Source organism: Pristiophorus japonicus, chromosome X, assembly GCF_044704955.1.
Source record: "Pristiophorus japonicus isolate sPriJap1 chromosome X, sPriJap1.hap1, whole genome shotgun sequence".
Taxonomy (NCBI): Eukaryota; Metazoa; Chordata; class Chondrichthyes; family Pristiophoridae; genus Pristiophorus; species Pristiophorus japonicus.
The window spans coordinates 12,837,032-12,858,863 of record NC_092010.1 but is presented as its reverse complement, the minus strand read 5'-3'; the positions used below and the strand labels follow the sequence as shown (position 1 = coordinate 12,858,863).

The 21,832-nt window shown below is 46.6% G+C and overlaps 1 protein-coding gene across 3 annotated transcripts in view; it reads left to right on the top strand.

The window, feature by feature from the left end:
- Positions 1 to 21,832, top strand: part of csad (cysteine sulfinic acid decarboxylase) — a 138,179-nt gene that overhangs the window by 21,984 nt on the left and 94,363 nt on the right. For 2 of the 3 annotated variants that reach the window (XM_070869368.1, XM_070869367.1), the window contains exon 2: positions 7,007 to 7,167. In XM_070869368.1, coding sequence (XP_070725469.1) covers positions 7,007 to 7,167 — 161 coding nt within the window. The remainder of the gene's footprint in view (positions 1 to 7,006; positions 7,168 to 21,832) is intronic. The other variant, XM_070869369.1, reaches the window with a different exon arrangement.

Below are 21,832 nucleotides of genomic sequence, written 5' to 3'. Positions count from 1 at the left end.
ATACAGTGACAGACCTGTACCCACCAGTACTGTACCCCAGTGTTATACAGTGACAGACCTGTACCCACCAGTACTGTACCCTAGTGTTATACAGTGACAGACCTGTACCCACCACTACTGTACCCTAGTATTATACAGGACAGACCTGTACCCACCAGTACTGTACCCCAGTGTTATACAGTGACCTTGTATCCACCAGTACTGTACCCCAGTGTTATACAGTGACTGACTTGTACCCACCAGTACTGTACCTCAGTGTTATACAGTGACAGACCTGTACCCTCGTGTTATACAGTGACAGACCTGTACCCACCAGTACTGTACCCCAGTGTTATACAGGACAGACCTGTACCCACCAGTACTGTATTCCAGTGTTATATAGTGACAGACCTGTACCCACCAGTACTGTACCCCACTGTTATACAGTGACAGACCTGTACCCACCAGTACTGTACCCCAGTGTTATACAGTGACAGAACTGTACCCACCAGTACTGTATTCCAGTGTTATATAGTGACAGACCTGTACCCACCAGTACTGTACCCCTGTGTTATACAGTGACAGACCTGTATCCACCAGTACTGTACCCCAGTGTTATACAGTGACAGACCTGTACCCACCAGTACTGTACCCCAGTGTTATACAGTGACAGAACTGTACCCACCAGTACTGTACCCCAGTGTTATACAGACACACCTGTACCCACCAGTACTGTACCCCAGTGTTATACAGTGACAGAACTGTACCCACCAGTACTGTACCCCAGTGTAGGACAGCAGACTGGGCTTTAAACTAATGAAGGGGTGGGAGGATTGAGGAACGAGTAAATTTAAAAGCCGCAAGAGAAATGTGAAGACTTTCCAGAGCAGAGTTTTGTGTAAAAATAAGCAGTGTGGATCAGGACAGGACAGAGAGAGTATCAAAAGTAATAGGGCATCAGTGACTAAGGTGATATCAGGGATGAGTAGAAATAAGTCAAAACTAAAGGCACTTTTTCTGCACGAAGCATTCGCAACAAAATGGCGCAGATAGAAATTAATAGGTATGATCAATAGCCGTTAGGGAGACGTGGTTGCAAAGTGATCAAGGTTAGGAACTACATATTCCAGGATACTAAACTTTTAGAAGAGATAGGCAAAATGGAAAAGGAGAAGGGGTAGCCCTGATAAAGGGTGGGATAAAGACAGTGGAGAGAAAAGATTTCAGCTCCGAAAATCAAGTGGTAGAATCAGTTTGGGTGGAGCTAAGAAACAGCAAGGGGCAGAAAACATTTGTTTTTGTTTTTGGCCCCCAAACAGTAGTGGTAATATAGGGCAGAGACTAAATCAGGAAATTAGAGGCACATGTAACAAGGGTAATACAGTAATCATGGGGGACTTTAATCTCCATACAGACTGGACAAACCAGATTTGCAGTAATAGTGTGGAGGACAAGTTCATGGAATGTAGACGATGGTTTTCTGGATCAGTATGTTGAGGAACCAACTCTGGAGCAGGCTATTTTAGATCTAGTACTGTGCAATAAGAAAGGGTTAATTAATAACCCCATCCTTTGGGAAGAGTGACCATAATATGATAGAATTTTATATTAAAGTGATTTAGTTAAATCCAAAACTAGGGTCTTCAATCGAAACAAAGCAAACTACGTGGGTATGAGGGGAGAGTTGGCTGAGGTAGATTGGGAAACGACATTAAAAGGTATGACGGTAGACAAGCAATGGCTTGCATTTAAATCATTAATATATAATTTACAACAATTATACATTCCTTTAAGGCACAAAAACCCCACAGGAAAAGTGGTCCAACCGTGGGCTAACAAGAGAAGTTAAAGATAGTATTAGATCAAAGAAAGAGGCTTATAATGTTGCCAAAAAGAGCAGTAAGCCTGAGGATTGGGAGGGTTTTAGAATTCAGCAAAGGAGGACCAAGACAGAAAATAGAATATGAGAGTAAACTAGTGAGAGACATAACAACAGACTGTAAAGCTTCTATAGGTATGTAAAAAGGAAAAGATTAGTGAAAGTAAATGTGGGTCCCTTACAGGCTGAGACAGGAGAAATTATAATGGAGAAGAAGGAAATGGCAGAGAAATTAAACAAACTTTGTGTCCGTCTTCACGGAAGAAGATACAAAAAAACTTGCTGGAAACAGTGGAGAACCAAGAGTCTAGCGACAATGAGGAACTGAAAGAAATTAGTATTCGTTTTTTTTTTAAATAGTACTGGAGAAATTAATGGGACTGAAAGCTGATAAATCCCCTGGATCTGATGGCCTACATCCTTGGGTTTTGAAAGAGGTGGCTATAGAGATAGTGGATGCATTGGTTGTCATCTTCCAAAATTCCATAGATTCTAGAGAGGTTCCTGCAGATTGGAAGGTAGCTAATGTAACCCCCGCTATTTAAGAAAGGAGGGAGGGAGAGAGAAAATGGGGAAAATACAGACCAGTTATCCTGACATCAGTAGTAGGGATAATGCTAGAATCTATTATTATGGACGTGGAAACAGGGCACTGAGAAAAGAATAATAGGATTGGGCAGAGTCAACACTGATTTATGAAGGGAAAATCATGTTTGACGAATTTTAGTTTTGAGGTTGTAACTAGCAGAATAGATAAAGGTGGATGTGGTGTATTTGGATTTTCAGAAAGCATTTGATAAGGTGGCACACAAGAAGTTATTAACCAAAATTAGGGTTCAAGGGGTTGGAGTTAATATACTAGCATGGATTGAGGATTGGTTAACTGACAGAAACCAGAGAGTAGGAATAAACGGGTCATTTTCGGGTTGGCATACTGTAACTAGTGGGGTACCACAAGGATCGGTGCTGGGCCCCAGTATTCACAATCTATATCAATGATTTGGATGAGGGGACCAAATGTAATCGATCCAAGTTTGCTGATGATGCAAAGCTCGGTGGGAATGTAAGTTGTGAGGAGGATGCAAAGAGGCTTCAAGGGGATATAGACAGGCTCAGTGAGTGGGCAAGAACATGGCAAATGGAATATAATGTGGAGAAATGTGAAGTTATCCACCTTGGTCGGGAAAATAGAAAAGCAGGGTATTTTTAAATGGTGAGAGTTTGAGAAATGTTGGTGTTCAGAGGGACCTGGGTGACCTTGTACACCAATCACTGAAAGTTAACATACAGGTACAGCAAGTGATTAAAGCAAATGGTATGTTGGCCTTTATTACAAGAGGATTGGGATGTCTTGTAAAAACATCTGACTGCAATGATATAGGGGCCTGGTGAGACCACACCTGGAGTATTGTGTACAGCTTTAGTCTCCTTACCGAAGGTTCACCAGACTGATTCCTGGGGATGGGGTGTTTGTCCGATGAGGAGAGATTGAGTAGACCAGGTCTATATTCTCTAGAGTTTAGAAGAATGAGGGGTGATCTCATTGAAACATACAAAATTCTTTCAGGGCTTGACCGAGTAGGGAGGATGTTTCCTCTGGCTGGGGAGTGTCGAACCAGTGGTCACAGTCTCAGAATAAGGGGTCGGCCATTTAGGACTGAAATGAAGAGAAATTTCTTCACTGAGGTTGGTGAATCTTTGGAAATCTCTGCCCCAGAGAGCTGTGGAAACATAGAAAATAGGGGCAGGAGTTGGCCATTTGGCCTTCGAGCTTGCACCACCATTCAATATGATCATGGCTGATCATGCAACTTCAGTACCCCATTCCTGCTTTCTATCCATACCCCTTGATCCCTTTAGCTGTAAGGGCCTTTTGAATATATCTAACGAACTGGCCTCAACAACTTTCTGTGGTAGGGAATTCCACAGGTTCACAATTCTGAGTGAGTGAAGAAGTTTTTCCTCATCTCGGTCCTAAATGGCTTACCCCTTATCCTTAGACTGTGACCCCTGGTTCTGAACTTCCCCAACATTGGGAACCTGCATCTAACCTGTCCAGTCCCATCAGAATTTTATATGTTTCTATGAGATCCCCTCATTCTTCTAAATTCTGTGAATGTAAGCCGAGTCGATCCAGTCTTTCTTCATATGACAGTCCAGCCATCCCGGGAATCAGTCTGGTGAACCTTCGCTGCACTCGCTCAATAGCAAGAACGTTCTCCTTCAGATTAGGAGACCAAACTGTACACAATATTCAAGGTGTGGTCTCACCAAGCCCTGTACAACTGCAGTAAGACCTCCCTGCTCCTATACTCAAATCCCCTTGCTATGAAGGCCAACTTGCCATTTGCTGCCTTCACCGCCTGCTGTACCTGCATGCCAACCTTCAATGACTGATGAACCATGACACCCAGGACTCATTGCACCTCCCCTTTTCCTAATCTGTCACCATTCAGATAATATTCTGCCTTCCTGTTTTTGCCACCAAAGTGGATAACCTCACATTTATCTACATTATACTGCATCTGCCATGCATTTGCCCACTCACCTAACCTGTCCAAGTCACCCTGCAGCCCCTTAGCATCCTCCTCCCAGCTCACACTGCCACCCAGCTTAGTGTCATTTGCAAACTTGGAGATATTACATTCAATTCTTTTGCCTAAATCATTAATGTATATTGTAAATAGCTAGAGTCCCAGCACTGAACCTTGCGGCACCTCACTAGTCACTGCCTGCCATTTTGAAAAGGACCCGTTTATCCCAACTCTCTGCTTCCTGTCTGCCAACCAGTTCTCTATCCACGTGAATACATTACTCCCAATATCATATGCTTTGATTTTGCACACTAATCTCTTATGTGGGACCTTGTCAAAAGCCTTTTGAAAGTCCAAATACACCACATCCACTGGTTCCCCCTTGTCCACTCGACTAGATACATCCTCAAATTCTAGAAGAATTGTCAAGCATGATTTCCCTTTCATAAATCCATGCTGACTTGGACCGATCCAGTCACTGCTTTCCAAATGCGCTGCTATTTCATCTTTAATAATTGATTCCAACATTTTCCCCACTACCGATGTCAGGCTAACCAGTCTATAATTCCCTGTTTTCTCTCTCCCTCCTTTTTTTAAAAAGTGGGGTTACATCAGCTACCCTCCAATCCATAGGAACTGATCCACAGTCGATAGACTGTTGGAAAATGACCACCAATGCATCCACTATTTCTAGGGCCACTTCATGTACTCTGGGATGCAGACTATCAGGCCCTGGGGATTTATTGGCCTTCAATCCCATCAATTTCCCGAACACAATTTCCTGACTAATAAGGATTTCCTTTAGTTCCTCCTTCTCGTTAGACCCTTGGTCCGCTAGTATTTCCGGAAGGTTATTTGCGTCTTACTTAGTGAAGACAGAACCAAAGTATTTGTTCAGTTGGACTGCCATTTCTTTGTTCCCCATTATAAATTCACCTGATTCTGACTGCAAGGAGGGCCTACATTTGTCTTCACTAATCTTTTTCTCTTCACACATCTATAGAAGCTTTTGCAGTCAGTTTTTTTTTGTTCTCAGAAAGCTTCCTCTCATACTCTCTTTCCCCCCTCCTAATTAAACCCTTTGTCATCCTCTGCTGAATTCTAAATTTCCCCCAGTCCTCAGGTTTGCTGTATTTTCTGGCCAATTTATATGCCTCTTCCTTGGATTTAACACTATCCCTAATTTCCCTCGTTAGCCACGGTTGAGCCACCTTCCCCGTTTTATTTTTGCGTCAGACAGGGATGTACAATTGTTGAAGTTCATCCATGTGATCTTTAAATGTCTGCCATTGCCTATCCACCGTCAACCCTTTAAGTATCATTCGCCAGTCTATCTTAGTCAATTGTAGAAGCTCAGTCATTGAGTAAATTCAAGACCGAGATCGATAGATTTTTGGATATTAAGGGAATCGAGGGATATGGGGCTAGTACATATTGTGTCTGTACGCACTCTAGTAATGACTCCACGAGGTAAGGTATTGTACTTGAACTGTTGTGACCTTAGTCCATTTATTGCAGCTCCTGAATGAAGGTACAGTAAGGTGAGCTCCCTTTTTATACCTGGTTACCTGCAGTGTGCAGGTGACCCCTAGCTCTCCACCCGTTGCACCCTCTGGTGGTACAGGCATAGTGTATACAGTGTGAAGATACATTCAGTGGTCTTCTGTAACTGTACATTGAGTGTACAGGGTATATACATATGTTATACATACACAACAGTACAGGCAAGTGGAGTTGAGATAGAAGATCAGCCATGATCTCATTGAATGGCGGAGCTCACTGAGCTACTGAACCTCGGTGTTCTACAGCTCAAAATCCTTTCTGCAGTCAAAGGCTTGGTTTGGAAGGACACAATCTATTGATGTACTGCTGGTGGTTTCTCACAGTTCAAATGGATGTTGTGTCACACTTCACTGAACTCCCAATGATTTGATTGGCCATCAGGTCGATTGGCCCAGAAATTGGTGGAAAAGTACCAGAGTTCAGGGCACTTGCCACGATTATTGAGTAAAAAGCCAGCCGTTTGTGGTGAGGATGCGAAATGTGTGAGTTGCAGTTCTCCACAAATTGCTGGACGATTTGCGGTGTTCCGCCGTGAACCTCACGATAAAACCGGAAAACTGACCTTTGCCGTGAGTCTCCCCATTGTGGGTCATGAAATTGCCGGATGTACACTTATTGGATGGATCTCTCTGCAGCCATTTTGGGCTGGTAGCTCATGTGGTAAGGACCTGATTGCTCCTGACCTGAAACTCCACCTTGGAACGCCAGACAGGAACAGTTGAAATTATGGAGTCTCCGTCCCACAGGGAGGACATTGTTCCCAGGTTTTTCTCTCTCTCTCTCTCTCTCTCTCTCTCTCTCTCTCTCTCTCTCTCTCTCTCTCTCTCTCTCTCTCTCTCTCTCTATCTCTCTCCCTAATTTGACTTTAATTCACCCCATTTCCTTCTCCTTCTCTAATTCACGGCACTCGCTGTGAGATGCCTCGATCCAGGAAATTCTAGGCCGTTGTGACATTGAATTATTTGCAATCAACTGATTAACACATTTGGCAGTTGCTATTGTCTATGTTCCATTTTGAAACATGTCTTGTATTGTGTTTCCTCTTGTTAAGAAGAGCCCAATGGGCTGATGAGGAAGCGGTCCGTTACTGTGGATGGAGTATTGTTGGATGGACCCCTGAATGACCCTAAAGCAGGAGAACAATTTGTACAAGATGCATTTCAGATCATCTTGGAGGAGGCCATCAGGAAGGGGACAGATGTCGATGAGAAGGTAGGAGCTGTTTCAATCTCTTCATAGCAAAATTGGGGAGCAGCTAGCTAATGCTCAAATAATTGATCATTTCAGTGCTGTCACTGGGCACCTTGTCTGGGTTCATTCCGTCTGTCCCACAGCAGGTCCCCAAACTTCAGTCTCTTACAAGAGTGTCTTGAGTGACTCACCAGGGAAGAGTAGCTGAGCTGGTTTCCCATTGAACATAAGAACCTAAGAGTAGGCCACCTGGCCCCTCGTGCCTGCTCTGCCAATCAATAATATCATGGCTGATCTGATCACGGACTCAGCTCCACTTCCCTGCCCGCTCCCCATAACCCCTTATCCCTTTATCGCTAAAAAATCTGTCCATCTCCGCCTTAAATATATTCAATGACCCAGCCTTCACAGCTCTCTGAGGCATTTATAACCCTCAGAGAAGAAATTCCTCCTCATCTCAGTTTGAAATGGACGGCCCCTTATTCTGAGACTATGTCCCCTAGTTTTACTTTCCCCTACGAGTGGAAATATTCTCTCTGCATCTACCTTGTCGAGCCCCCTCAGTATCTTATACGTTTCGATAAGATCATCTCTCATTTTTCTGAATTCCAATGAGTAGAGGCCCAACCTACTCGACCTCTGAATGAGTGATCACAGTATGGTTGAATTTGTAATACAGATTGAGGGTGAGGAAGTAGTGTCTCAAACGAGCATACGATGCTTAAACAAAGGGGACTACAGTGGGATGAGGGCAGAGTTGGCTAAAGTAGACTGGAAACACAGACTAAACGGTGGCACAATTGAGGAACAGTGGAGGACTTTTAAGGAGCTCTTTCATAGTGCTCAACAAAAATATGTTCCAGTGAAAGAGAAGGGCGGTAAGAGAAGGGATAACCAGCCGTGGATAACCAAGGAAATAAAGGAGGGTATCAAATTAAAAACCAATGCGTTTCAGGTGGCCAAGGTTAGTGGGAAACTAGAAGATTGGGAAAATTTTAAACGACAGCAAAGAATGACTAAGAAAGCAATAAAGAAAGGAAAGATAGATTACGAAAATAAACTTGTACAAAACATAAAAACACATAGTAAAAGCTTTTACAGATATATAAAACGGAAAAGAGTGACTAAAGTAAATGTTGGTCCCTTTTAGAAGATGTAGCAGGACTTCTCTGCTTTGAAACTCTATCCTCCTTGCAATAAAGGCCAACATCCCATTTGCCTTCCTGATTACTTGCTGTACCTGCATACTAACTTTTTGTGTTTCATGCACAAGGACCCCCAGGTCTCTCTCTACTGCAGCACTTTGCAATTTTTCTCCTTTTAAATTATAATTTGCTTTTCTATTTTTTCCTGCCAAAGTGCATAACCTCACATTTTCCCACATTATACACCATCTGCCAAATTTTTGCCAACTCACTTAGCCTGTCTATATCCCTTTGCAGATTTTGTGTGTCCTCCTCACAATTTGCTTTCCCACCCATCAGCAAACTTGGCTACATTACACTTGTTAATGAAAATAAATTCACATGGACTCTAGTAAAGTAAGAGAGACAACTTTATTGCTAACAGAGCTCTGGGAGAAGAGTTGAGATCCCGCGACCTGCGAACACCACCTTCCCGAGTGCCTTGTGCCGCAGGGTTATAAGCAGTTTACAGGGGGTGGAATACAATCATTTAAATTCATTTACATACAACCAATCAATCCATATGGCAACGCAATTCACTTACATACAACTTTTTAGTCCTAGTGAAACCTGATAGCATGGCGTGAGTTTGGGGGCCCTTCTTTTGTGGTTAGTTATTCTGTTGCAAAGCTTTCTATGAAACAGTGGCCTGCACCTGGCCAGGAGTCACTTGTTGCTGCAGAGTTCATATCCGGGACAGCAGATAGGCTTCTTGGTACAAAGTTCATTTAGTGGAAAGGCAGATAGTTGGCTTACCCCATCATGCTTTGCTATGTCTGAAAATCCACTCCAACACACTTGATCCCTTCATCCAAGTCATTACTATAGATTGTAAATAGTTGAGGCCCCAGTGCGGAACCCCACTAGTCACTGTTTGCCAACTGGAAAATGACCCATTTATCCCGACTCTCTGTTTTCTGTTAGTTAGCCAATCCTCTATCCATGCTAATATATTACCCCCAGCCCCGTGAACTTTTATCTTGTACAGTAACCTTTTATGTGGCACCTTATCGAATGCGTTCTGGAAATCCAAATACACCACATCCACTGGTTCCCCTTTATCCACCCTGCTCGTTACATCCTCAAAGAACTCCAGCAAATTTGTCAAACATGATTTCCTTTTCATAAAACCATGCTGACTCTGCTTGGTTGAATGATACTTTTCCAAATGTCCTGCTACTGCTTCTTTAATAATGGACTAGGTTTGTCGGGGGTTTAATCCATGCTCGGCGTTGGGTTCAATGATCTATGGCAGCAGTTGCTGAGCGGCCCCTGGCCTGTGAGGAGCAGTGTGGCGGCGTACCACTCCAGGGAGCAGCGCAAGCTGGTGCAGGAGGGCGACGGCAGTGGAACAGAGCTGGTCTCCAGTCATCCTGGTTAACCCTGGCCACTGGACCAAGACCTAGCTCTGTCAAGCCCGTGTGGTGGCTGATGTGCAACGGCCACCACATGTTTTAAAAAAAAAAAAAAAAAAAAAAAATCCATGCACAGGCATCTTCCACCCTTCAAGATTTAGTTCGGGATCTGGAATATTAGGTCCTTCGTTGAAACATCTGTGAACATTAACGTGGAAGGAAGTCGTCCTCGATTCGAGAGATGGCTACGATGATGGAAAACTCATCACTGTGCCTCTGACCCACCATCCCGCAGGGTTATTTGGTCACTAAACTGCGTTTCAGTTGGTTCCCGCGCTAGGATCTATCCTTTGTATTGTCGCTTCAGTATTGATCGTTTGTTTTCAGTTAATGGCCTAAATTCACACACACCTTATTTTCCTTCACTGCTCTTTGTCAACCTGCCAACTTTCACAGCCTCACTTGCCTATGTAGGGGGTGGTTTCGGGGTCAGGTTCACCTCTGACCTTCTGAGCGGTTCGAATCGCTCCCACTCCCTGGGTTCTCGACTTTGGATTTATTTGGGGATGTGACAAAGTGCAAGAGACAACTGGTTTTGGTGCAAGAAACTTCGATTTTATTAAGGAGAAAAAAAAATACAATGTCAAAACTTATAATCACTGGAATAAGGGACACTTCATCACACGTTCAAAAGGGGTTACAGAAAATAACACACCTCCCACCTCCCAATGCCTAACTCTGACTAGGTTAAACTCTCGGGCAACAGGCATAAGGCTCACCAATCCTCTTATTGCCAGTTCGTGGTTTCGGGGTTTGCTGGACTCTGTCGGTTCTGCTTGCCATACCCCGAACGTCGTGGAAGACCTCTTGCTGCGTAGTCTTTAGTTGGATGGTGTCCGCTGATGCGGTAGGGCGCGTATTGGATCTATGGGGTGAGTATCCACTTTCTTCCTTCAGCAGTAGGTTTAAAAGTTCTTTTAGGTAATGTTTTACATGTTGGTAGCTAGGAATAGATTGTAGAGTGGAAACTTTCGACTTTTCGGTTTCTTCTTGAGTTTCGTTCTTAGAATTTGTTGATCGCGGTGGTTTCGATGTTGCTACGTTGGCTGTGGTCAGTTGTTGCCGCGATGATGGTGTCCGAAGTCACTGGGAACTGCTTTTCTCTGCCTTGATGATGATCTTCCTTCTTCGGCAGCAGAGCAGTATAACCCAGGATTGTTGTTGAGGCTGACGACGTTCCAGAAGGCTGCGTAGCAAGCTCTCTCGAAGGCTGTTCAAGGCTGCTCCCTAACCCGTAAAACAGGGCCCCAGTTATACTTTGGGAGCCATTCTAATCTGGGCGCCAAATCAGCCTCGATTCTTTATCTTAATTTTGGCGGGCTTGATATTCCTATCATATTTTGGCGGGCTCGTTAATGATAACTCGTTTCAGATATGCTGATCGGTTGAATTCGTTTTCAATTTGGGAAATTGAGTTTTATGTTTACATTGTCTGCCTAGGCCTGGGTTTTCCATGCGGGCTGGATGGGCCATTAACATTATGCATACGTGGGATGGGTTTCCTGCTCATAGTGATGGCTGGCTATCTCTAGGTCGATTGTTGCTATGTTAATGTTTCCTGGGGAGAAGGGTTTTTGACTTTAGACAATTTGTTTAGCTTCAATACCCCAGATGGCTTCAATACCCAAAGACTGGCTTCTTTAGAGGCTAGTTGTCCCTTTAGTTTTGCAGTCCTTTTCCACATGGACTCAATATGCCTTTTTAAAATCCCAAACTTGGTTAAAACGTGTAGTTTCTTCCATAAGCATTTTAGGATCCCAAACTTTCTAGTTGATGGCTCCAAATCGAATTTCCTTTTCAATGAGTCCAAACACTGGGGCGGGTTTTCCCACGAATTTTGCAACTTGACACCTATTAAGCTTCTTCTAAAAGTATGCACTATTCTAAGAAAAACAAGTTCTCCCAGTCTCCCAGCCAATATTCCACCCCCAACAACGATCCCCATTGCTTACCAGATCAGAGATTAAGTGACATGGGTTTGTGTCTCACTGTGAAGAAAGCTGGACGCTCGGTTATTGCACACGGTTCAGCAGGCCGGGGCCATTAGAGAGAGCAGCGTGCAGCGGCCCGGCCCAGAAATCGGCATGGTCTTCCAGGCTGGGACCATCAGGTTGGGGCCATTAGAGGCAGCAGCGTGCAGCGGCACACCACTGCAGGGAGCAGCGTGTGCTGCTGCAGGAGGGCGACAGCTGATTGCAGTGCGGGCAGGTACAGCAGGAGTGGCAAGAGATCGTAGAGGAACGTGTTCGGGGCCCAGGGACAGCACAGGCGATATGTGTGCGCGCGGGCTAGGTCCGTGCAGCAGAGCAGGTCTCCAGTTGTCTTGGTTAACCCTTGCCACTGGACCAAGACCTAGCTCTGTCAAGCCCGTGTGGTGGCTGGTGTGCAACGGCCACCCCACGTTTATTTTTTTTTTAAATCCACACACAGGCATCTTCCACCCTTCAATTGCAGTTCAGGACCTGAAATATCAGGTCCTTCATTGAAACACCTGTGAACTCATCCCTTTTCAGCGTGGAAGCAAGTCATCCTTGTTTCGAGGAACTGCCTATGATGATGAATAGTGGACTCCAGCATTTTCCCAACGACTGATGTAGGCTAATTGGTCTATAGTTTCCTGCTTTTTGTCTGCCTTTTTTAAATAGGGGCATCACATTTGCGGTTTTCCAATCCGCTGAGAATTTTGGTAGATTACAACCAATGCATCCACTATCTCTGCAGCCACTTCTTTGCTTACATCCTACGGTCTTACATCAAGTCCAGGGGACTTGTCCGCCTTTAGTCCCATTATTTTACCTTCCTCACGGTTTTTATCTGCGCAGTATCTTTTCCGAGGTGGGCTAAAGCCAAGGATAAAGAGGCCCACCGACCCTTTACAATTGTGGGGGGGGTGGTGCATAAACATCCATCGAACGCAAGTCCCCACTCCCACACCCGCCCCATTGCTGGAGGCTAACCCAGTATAGAGGCGGTCAGGTCTGTCTGGAGCGGGGCTCGAACACTTGGCCATCTGATTCCAATGCAGGAATCCAACTCCAGAGTCATTCTGTGACTTAGTGTGTACTGTACCCCAGTGTTATACAGTGACAGACCTGTATCCACCAGTACTGTACCCCAGTGTTATACAGTGATAGACCTTTACCCACCAATACTGTACCTCAGTGTTATATAGTGACAGACCTGTATCCACCAGTACTGTACCCCAGTGTTATACAGTGACAGACCTGTATCCACCAGTACTGTACCCACCAGTACTGTACCCCAGTGTTATACAGTGACAGACCTGTACCCACCAGTACTGTACCTCCGTGTTATACAGTGACAGACCTGTACCCACCGGTACTGTACCCCAGTGTTATATAGTGACAGACCTGTACCCACCAGTACTGTACCCCAGTGTTATACAGTGACAGACCTGTACCCACCAGTACTGTACCCCAGTGTTATACAGTGACAGACCTGTACCCACCAGTACTGTACCCCAGTGTTATACAGTGACAGACCTGTACCCACCAGTACTGTACCCCAGTGTTATACAGTGACAGACCTGTACCCACCAGTACTGTACCCCAGTGTTATACAGATACAGACCTGTACCCACCAGTACTGTACCCCAGTGTTATACAGCGACGGCCCTGGGTGTGCCTTGCTGCACCACACCACTGGGACCTGCAGCCTCGGATGGTAGAAAACCATGGGATGTTCCACCAACACTCAATCCACTAGTCACAGAACGGGCTGGCACCTCAATGGGCGGTACCTGCACCACCTCCAAAGTCAGTAAAACAGTGGGGTCTTCATCCATCTCCATCCCCTCCCCTCACCCCAAGCTCTTGGCCTGGAGGGTGGGATTGGAAGATGTTCTCCTCTTCAGGCTCGTTCTCGTCTGAATCATCTTCTGCATCGTCAGGGTTGACCTCAAGTTCTGCAAAATATAACAGAACACAGACAAATGGTTAGCAGCAGGGTGGGTGGCATGAGTAGGCTCACACAGCGCAGGCAGCAGGCTCATTTGAAGGATCACAATGAATGATAGCACATTGTATCAACCGAAGCCAAGCTGACGGAGATATCCCCATGAACCGGAGCATGGCTAGCCCGCGCAGTGCTTAACATTTAGCAAAGCCAGACTGTGGAATTTGCAGGACTTGCTCTCTCCCTCGAGTGTGGGCCCAGCTTGTGCAGTGGTGGTTGCTTTTCTCCAGGCAGGACCCATCAAAGCAGCGACCCTGTCTTCTAAGGGTGTCAGTGGCTGCAGATTTGCTGGGCTGCCTCCTGTTTGAGTTCTTTCCCTTTTTTATTATGTGCTGCCACCTTCTGTAAAGATGAAAATGCAACTTTTTAGAGAGGGTGTCTTTCTGCTGGGTGGGACATATACAGCTGGTCACATTTATAATTGCAATTCCATTGAATAAACAAAAATATTACTTAGACTAACTACTTGACCAAGGTCCTGCCATTTCTTTTTGCACTGGCCTCCAAATCTCGGTGGTCACTATTGCACAGTAATCTTCTGCAACTTGGTTCCAGCGCTGCTGCTTTTCTTTTGGTGGAACTTTTATGTGACCTCTGCTGGTGTCCAGCTCCTGCCATCTGGTCTCAATCACAGTAATTAGTGCCTCCACTTCATCCTGTGAGAAATTCTTGGTCCTTGCACTGTATTGCAGCTCCAATTTTTCCAATGCTCTCACACAGCACTCAACATTCTGACATGCACAACTAGCTCTTTAAAAATGGCCGATTGCAGACCCGGAGCTGTACTGCGCATGTGCACCCATTAGGATCATGTCAAAAACGGTCTTTTTCCCCCTGCGCATGCGCAGAGTTGCGGCATCATTTTTTCGACGTCGAGGCGACTGGACAGGCTGCGTGGCGCCAAATTTGAAAAATACAGTATAATGGCACCTCTATTATTTCTTAACCTCCTCCAGGGCATCCTCCCTTTCCAGCACGAACATTCTCCTTAACCAATTGTCATGTATGTACTTTTGGGATCACTAGCCACTAGTTGGAGGCCATTGGGCTGCTGCACGCACGTGTGTGCAGCCCAAGTATAAAAGGCCAGCTATTTTGTATATTAGTCACTTTGGGCCTTAATCAAGCAGAGCCAAGGTCATGCCTCTTGGAGTTAAACAGCACTCTGTCAAACAGTTATTGCATACACAACACCAATACTGCCACAACACCACCTATCTTTACTGACCCCTTTATAACCAGGAATATTTAATACCTGATGCTGCATTTTTTTGAGTCGGGTCTCAGTTATTGGCACAACAACATATTCCCATGTGGATATTTCTGCCTGCAGCTCACTTGCCTTGTTTACTACGCTTTGTGCATTTACATACATACACTGTAAACCCATGTTAGACTATCCTGTAATTTTAGTTTGACCCCACCTAATACTTTACTATTTCTTACTTTAGTGCTCTCTGCCACCAACCCCCCCCCTCCCCCAATCCTTTGAGCACTTTATTTCTCCTTTCTAATGTTACATCCTGGTACCCATACCCCTGCCAAATTAGTTTAAACCCTCCCCAACAGCACTAGCAAACCTCTGCGTGAGGTTATTGGTTTTGGCCCTGTTGAAGTGCAACCCGTCTGGCCTGTACAGGTCCCAATGCCCCAGGAAACCCTATGTTTCAGGCATAGGCCCTGGATTCCTCTTTTGATGCCTATATCAATGTGGCTGGCGCCCTGAAATCTGTGCACGCATGCTGCCCGCCATATTGGGTGCTTGGATATCAGTTTTGCTCCTGTAAAACAGATGCAGCAACATCAAATTTCTAGGTGGTATCTAATCATAAAGGATGAATCTGAGTACCGTGTACAATGCGCAAGTGTGACCGTAGCTCCTTTTTAATAAGACTCCGGAGTGCAGGTACCTTGTGGGTGGCCTGCTTATATACCGTGCTCCCAAGGGATGCTGGGATCCCTTGGAACTCCCAACAGGTAGGCCCTGGGAGGGGAGGGGAGGGGGGGTGGGGGGTGGGTGGGGTGTGTTCATTATTACAATGCCTGGGTGGGTGCTGTGCAGTTCACAAATGAACATATCTCTGCCTTTCTTAGGCAAGACCACGTGATTGCCCCACAACAGACAGTCCGCCTGCAGGGACATTTCATCTGTGGAACGCTTTAATCGCCTCCTGCATCTCTGCTGGGATACTGGACCAGCTCCCATGGAGGACACAGTTTTTTTTTTACCAAGGACAGTAAAGGATCCTGGCTGGTCCAGGTCTTGATCTGGTGGGCCGTAACGGGCGACTTCATTTTCGAATGCCTTCATTACCATGAGCAAGTCCGCTGGCTGTGCCATTTCCACCGAGGTGGTGGGCAATGGCAGCCAACTGAGAACATCTGTGCCCGGTCTGTGGCGGATTACATAGTTGTATGCCGACAGCATGCGGATGCGGGCAGAAGCATTAGTGTTGATTCCTTTGCTCTCAAAGAACAGCGATATTTAGGACAAGCAGTTTGTTTGAACACAACAGATTTCTGCCTTTCTCAAAGGCAGCCTCTTGTGAATTCCCCCCATACCCAGTTGTCTCCCTTGAGCAGTGGCGCATGGAGGGGTTCTAGCAGGATGCTTAACCCAGGGAGGAAATTACCGAAATAGTTAAGGAGTCCCAGGAACACCTGCAGCTCCGTCACATTCTGTGGTCTCGGAGCGTTCTTGATGGCCTCCATCTTGGCATCGGTGGGTCTGATGCCATCTGCTGCGATTCTTCTCCCTAAGAACTCGATGTCCTGTGCCAGGAAAACACACTGCGAGCGTTTCAACCTGAGCCCCACGCGATCCAACCGACTAAGAACCTCTTCCAGATTCTTCAAGTGCTCAATGGTGTCCCGACCTGTAACCAGTATGTCGTCCTGGAAAACCACGGTGCGAGGAAACGATTTTAGCAGGCTCTCCATGTTCTGTTGGAAGATTGCCGCGGCCGACAGAATCCTGACTGGTATCTGTTGTAGATGAATAGACCTTTGTGCGTGTTGATGTAGGTGAGGCCTTTCAAAGACTCCTCCAGCTCCTGCGTCATGTCGGCCAAAGTCAGGTCCAGCCTAGTGAATGGCTTCCCTCCAGCAAATAGGTCGTCTGCTTTTGGGCAGCGGGTACTGGTCCTGTAGCGAAAAATGGTTAATCGTTACTTTATAGTCCCCAAAAATTCTGACCGCGCCGTCCTCTAAGTACCGGGACAATCGGACTGGCCCACTCGTTGAATTTCACCAGCGCGATGATGCCTTCTCGTTGCAGCCTGTCCAGCTCAATTTCCACTTTCTCTCACATCATGTACGGTACCGCCCGTGCCTTGTGGTGGATGGGTCGTGTACCAGGAACCAAGTGGATCTGCACTTTCGCCCCCGAGAAGCTTCCAATGCCTGGCTCGAACAACAATGGGAACTTGCTTAGAATCTGGGCACATGAGGCGTCGGCGGCGGACAAAAGCGTTCGGATGTCGTCCCAGTTCCAGCGGATTTTTCCCAGCCAGCTTCTGCCAAACAATGTGGAGCCATCCCCTGGTACAATCCACAGCGGGAGTTCGTGTACTGCTCCGTCATTGGAGACTTTGACTTCTGCACTGCCAGTTACAGGGATTAGTTCCTTGGTGGAAGGCCCTTAGTTTGGTGTGAATGGGGCTGAGCTTGGGCCTGTGTGCCTTTTTGCTCCACAGCCTGTCGAAGGCCTTTTTACTCATTATGGACTGACTTGCGCCCATGTCCAGTTCAACTTTCAACATTATTGGTGGAAATTTCGTAATGAATGTGTGTTCCCCCTTATACTTCTGCCTCCTCAATACGAGTCTCCAATTCAGCCTGATCCACAGTGGATCGATCTTCCTCTGTAACGTGGTGGTTTGCAGGGTTTGCAGCTCGCCTGCACATCCGTTGGAGGTGTCCCATTGTTGTGCAGCGGTTGCACACATAGTGCTTGAAGCGGCATTGATGGGGCTGCTGATCACCTCCACAGTGCCAACAAGGTGTTAACTGCCTCGCGTTAACGATCGATGGTGGACTCTGGGTCATCTGAGGTTGGGCAGCAGCAGCCGGCGTGTACGTTCTGCCATGTATATTCCTGCTCTAACAACATTACTTTGTTCACAGTACTGGCCGAAACCTCTTTACTCTGTGAAATCTGTTTGGTGTTGTCGCTGGTGGACAGAAATGCCTGGGCTATCGTTATGGCTTTACTCAGACTCGGAGTTTCTACAGTCAACAATTTGCAAAGGATTGCCTCATGGCCAATGCCCAGTACCAAAAAGTCTCTGAGCATTTGTTCTAGGAATCCCTCAAATTCGCAATGTCCTGCGAGGCGTCTTAGTTCGGCGACATAGCTCTCCACTTCCTGGCCCTCCGACCGTTGACACATGTAGAACCGATATCTCGTCATCAAAACGCTTTCTTTAGGATTTAGGTGCTCCCGGACCAGTGTACACAGTTCTTCATAGGATTTAGCTGTTGGTTTTGCCGGAGCTAGAAGATTCTTCATGAGGCCATAGGTTGTTGCCCCACAGACAGTTAGGAGGATCGCCCTTCGTTTGGCAGCTTCTCGTCCCGTTCCAGCTCATTGGCCACGAAGTATTGGTCAAGTCTCTCCACGAAGGCCTCCCAATCATCCCCTTCTGAGAACTTGTCCAGGATACCAACTGTTCTTTGCATTTTTGCTTGGTTGTTCGTTACCTCGTCGCCAATTGGTACGCTCATAATAAAGGATGAAGCTGAGTACTGTGTACAATGAGCAAGTGTGACCTTTGCTCCTTTTAATAAGACTCCAGAGTGCAGGTACCTCGTGGGTGGCCTGCTTATATACTGTGCTCCCAAGGGATGCTGGGATCCCTTGAGACTCCAACAGGTAGGCCCCTCTGGTGGTGGTGTGATACAAGTTACAAGGGGTTAAATACATAACACTAGCCCTGTACTTATTACTGACCAAATTGTGTACTTTATTTAGCTGGACTAATAGTTGAATTCAGCTGCAATTTGGTTACCACAGATCAGACTGTAGCAAAAGCAAAATACTGCAGATGCTGGAAATCTGAATTTAAAAACAGAAAATATTGGAAATACTCAGCAAGCCAGGCAGCATCTGTTAGCAGGAGAAACAAAGCTTACAACCTCCATATTCCCCAACCCTGCACAGTCCACTTCTACCTCCTTCCGAAGATCCACAAACAGGACTGCCCTTGTAGACCCATCGTTTCAGCCTGTTCCTGCTCCAGGGAACTGATTACTTTCTATCTCGACTCTTTTTTTTTTTTTTTTCCCCCCTTGTCCACTCTATTCCCACCTACATCCGCATCTCTTCCAATACTCTCTGCCATTTTAACAGTTTCCTGGTTCTAACCGTCTCCTTTTCACCATGGGCGTCCAATCCCTCTGCACCGCCATTCTTCTTCGAGACAGCCCGAGGGCACTCCGCTTCATTTTTGAACAGTGGCTCAACCAGTTCCCAACCATCATCGCCCTCCCCTGCCTGACTGAACTTGTTCTCACATTGAACAACTTCGCCTTCAACTCCACTCACTTCCTCTAAATGAAAGGTGTTGCTATGGGAACCTGCCTGGGTCCTAGCTATGCCTGCCTTTTCGTAGAATATGTGGAACATTCTTTGTTCCAGTCCTACTCGGGTCCCCTCCCTCACCTCTTTATTTCCAGTACACTGATGACTGTATCGGTGCCGTTTCCTGCTCTTGTCCCAAACTGGGATATTTCATTAACCTTGCATCCACTTTCCACCCTTCCCTCACCTTCACATGGTTGATCTCCGACTCTTCCCCTCCCTTCCTCGACTTCTCTGTCTCCATCTCTGGGGATAGGTTTTCGACCAGTATCCACTATAAGCCCACTGACTCCCACAGCTACCTGGACTACACTTCCTCCCACCCTGCATCCTGTAAGGACCCCATTCCATTCTCCCAGTTTCTCCGTCTCCATCGCATCTGCTCTGACGATGCCAACTTTCACACTTGATCAACCATGATCTTATTGAATGGTGGTGCAGGCTCGAAGGGCCGAATGGCCTACTCCTGCACCTATGTTTCTATGTTTCTAGTGCCTCTGACATGTCTTTTTCCTCAACCAAGGATTCCCCTCCGCTGTAGTTGACATGGCCCTCGACCATGTCCGTTCTATTTCCCACACCTCTGCTCTCACCCCTTCCCCTCCCTTTCAGAACCACAACAGGGTTCCCCTTGTCCTCACCATTCACCCCACCAGCCTCCACGTTCAACGGGATCATCCTCTGCCATTTCCACCACCTCCAGCGTGATTCATCACCAAACACATCTTCCTCTTCTCTTTCAGCACCCTGGCCCACTCCTCTATCACCCCGACACATACTCCCCAATCCTGTGGCACCTTCCCCTGAAAGCACGGGAGATGCAATACCTTCCCTCCTCCCTTCCCACTGTCCAGGGCTCCAAACACTCCTTCCAGGTGAAACAGCGATTTATTTGTATTTGTTTCAATTTAGTTTCCTGTATTCTCTGCTCACGATGCGGTCTCCTCTACTTTTGGGAGACCAAACGCAGATTGGGTGACTGCTTTGTAGAGCACCTCCATTCAGTCCACAAATGTGACCCCAAGCTTCCAGTCACCTGTCATTTTAATTCCCCACGCTGACCTCTCTGTCCTTGGCCTCTTGCACTGTTCCAAAGAAGCTCAAACTCGAGGAACAACACCTCATCTTTCTGTTGGGCACTTTACAACCTTCTGGGCTCAACATTGAGTTCAATAATTTCAGATCATAGCCGCTGCCCCCATTTTTCGGACAGCAGCTGCTGATAATTCTGCTATTCCCATTTACACTTCCTGGAGACCCATCTTCTGTTCCTTTTACTTGTCCCATTACTGTCTCCTTTTGCCTCGCACCATCGTCCCTTTTGTCATTTAATCTCTCCTGCCTCCCACCCTTTCACAGACCTTCCCTTTTTGTTCTTCCCCCCCCCCCCCCCCCCAACCTTTCCCTACCCCTACGCTTCGTTAAAACCTGTTGCATCTCTTAACTTTTTTCCAGTTCTGACAAAAGGTCATCAACCTGAAACCTTAGCTCTGTTTCTCTCTCCACAGATGCTGCCTGACCCTGCTGAGTGTTTCCAGTGTGTAAGGGGTTCTCGGGGCGTGTTGTTATGCCTTGGGTGTCTCTCTCTGGGCTTCTGCCCTCACAACTTATGCCTGGCCTGTGAGGTACCCTGAGTGCTGCAAGAGCACCCCTGGAGAGACTGTGTCCACAGCTTATGAAGGGGGTTTTGAGACTCGTGCGTCCCCACAGCTTATGCCTCGCCTGTGAGGCACTTGAGTGTCAAACACTCCTAACCCCTTCTTCCCTAGCCTGTGGCACACAGTTGAGCATTTTCGAGGTGCTCCTGGCTTCCCTTACACGGTTCTGACGCAAGACTCACGATCAGGAGATGTAATACAACAGAACTGAGATGAGGCGATTCCAAGAGGAACTTTAAACTTCCAATTTATTTCACAAGGTGTATCTCAACAAACAGCAATACACCATTAAAACAATCCCCCTAAATCCCACTAAACGGACACAACGGAAATCTTTACACACGTATTAGCAGTACAATGCCCAACCTCCCACCTTTCCTGACCTAACTGAGTTGAGAGTTCTGGGGACCAGAGGTAGTACTCACTACTGTGCCTTTTGCAGTCTGGTGGTTTGTTTCTTGTGTCTTCGGACACTGGTCTTCCTCCTGTGTCGCGAGGCTTACATGCGCGCGCGCGCATGCACACACACACCTCCTGTAGCCATTGTGTAGGCCCTTGGTTTGTTTTGGGTTCCCTAGTTTTCTGAAGGTCTGCATAATTTCCCGATAATGGTGTAAACATGGGGAAGACAATAACCCGATAATGGTGCTGAGTCAGTCCCACAGTTTTTGAGCAAGTGCTCTCCCATTGGCTTGAAGCCCCTTGCTTTGGGCTAACTCTGTCCCACCATTGGCCTTCCGGTGTCCTCCCTCATCCAATCACTGCTCTGCCCAGGCCACATCGTCTCGGTCACAACCCACGCCTGGATCTGGGTTCTCTATCCCTTCCAGGACACTGGCCTTCTGTTCTATTGCAGCACAGGCAGATCCCACA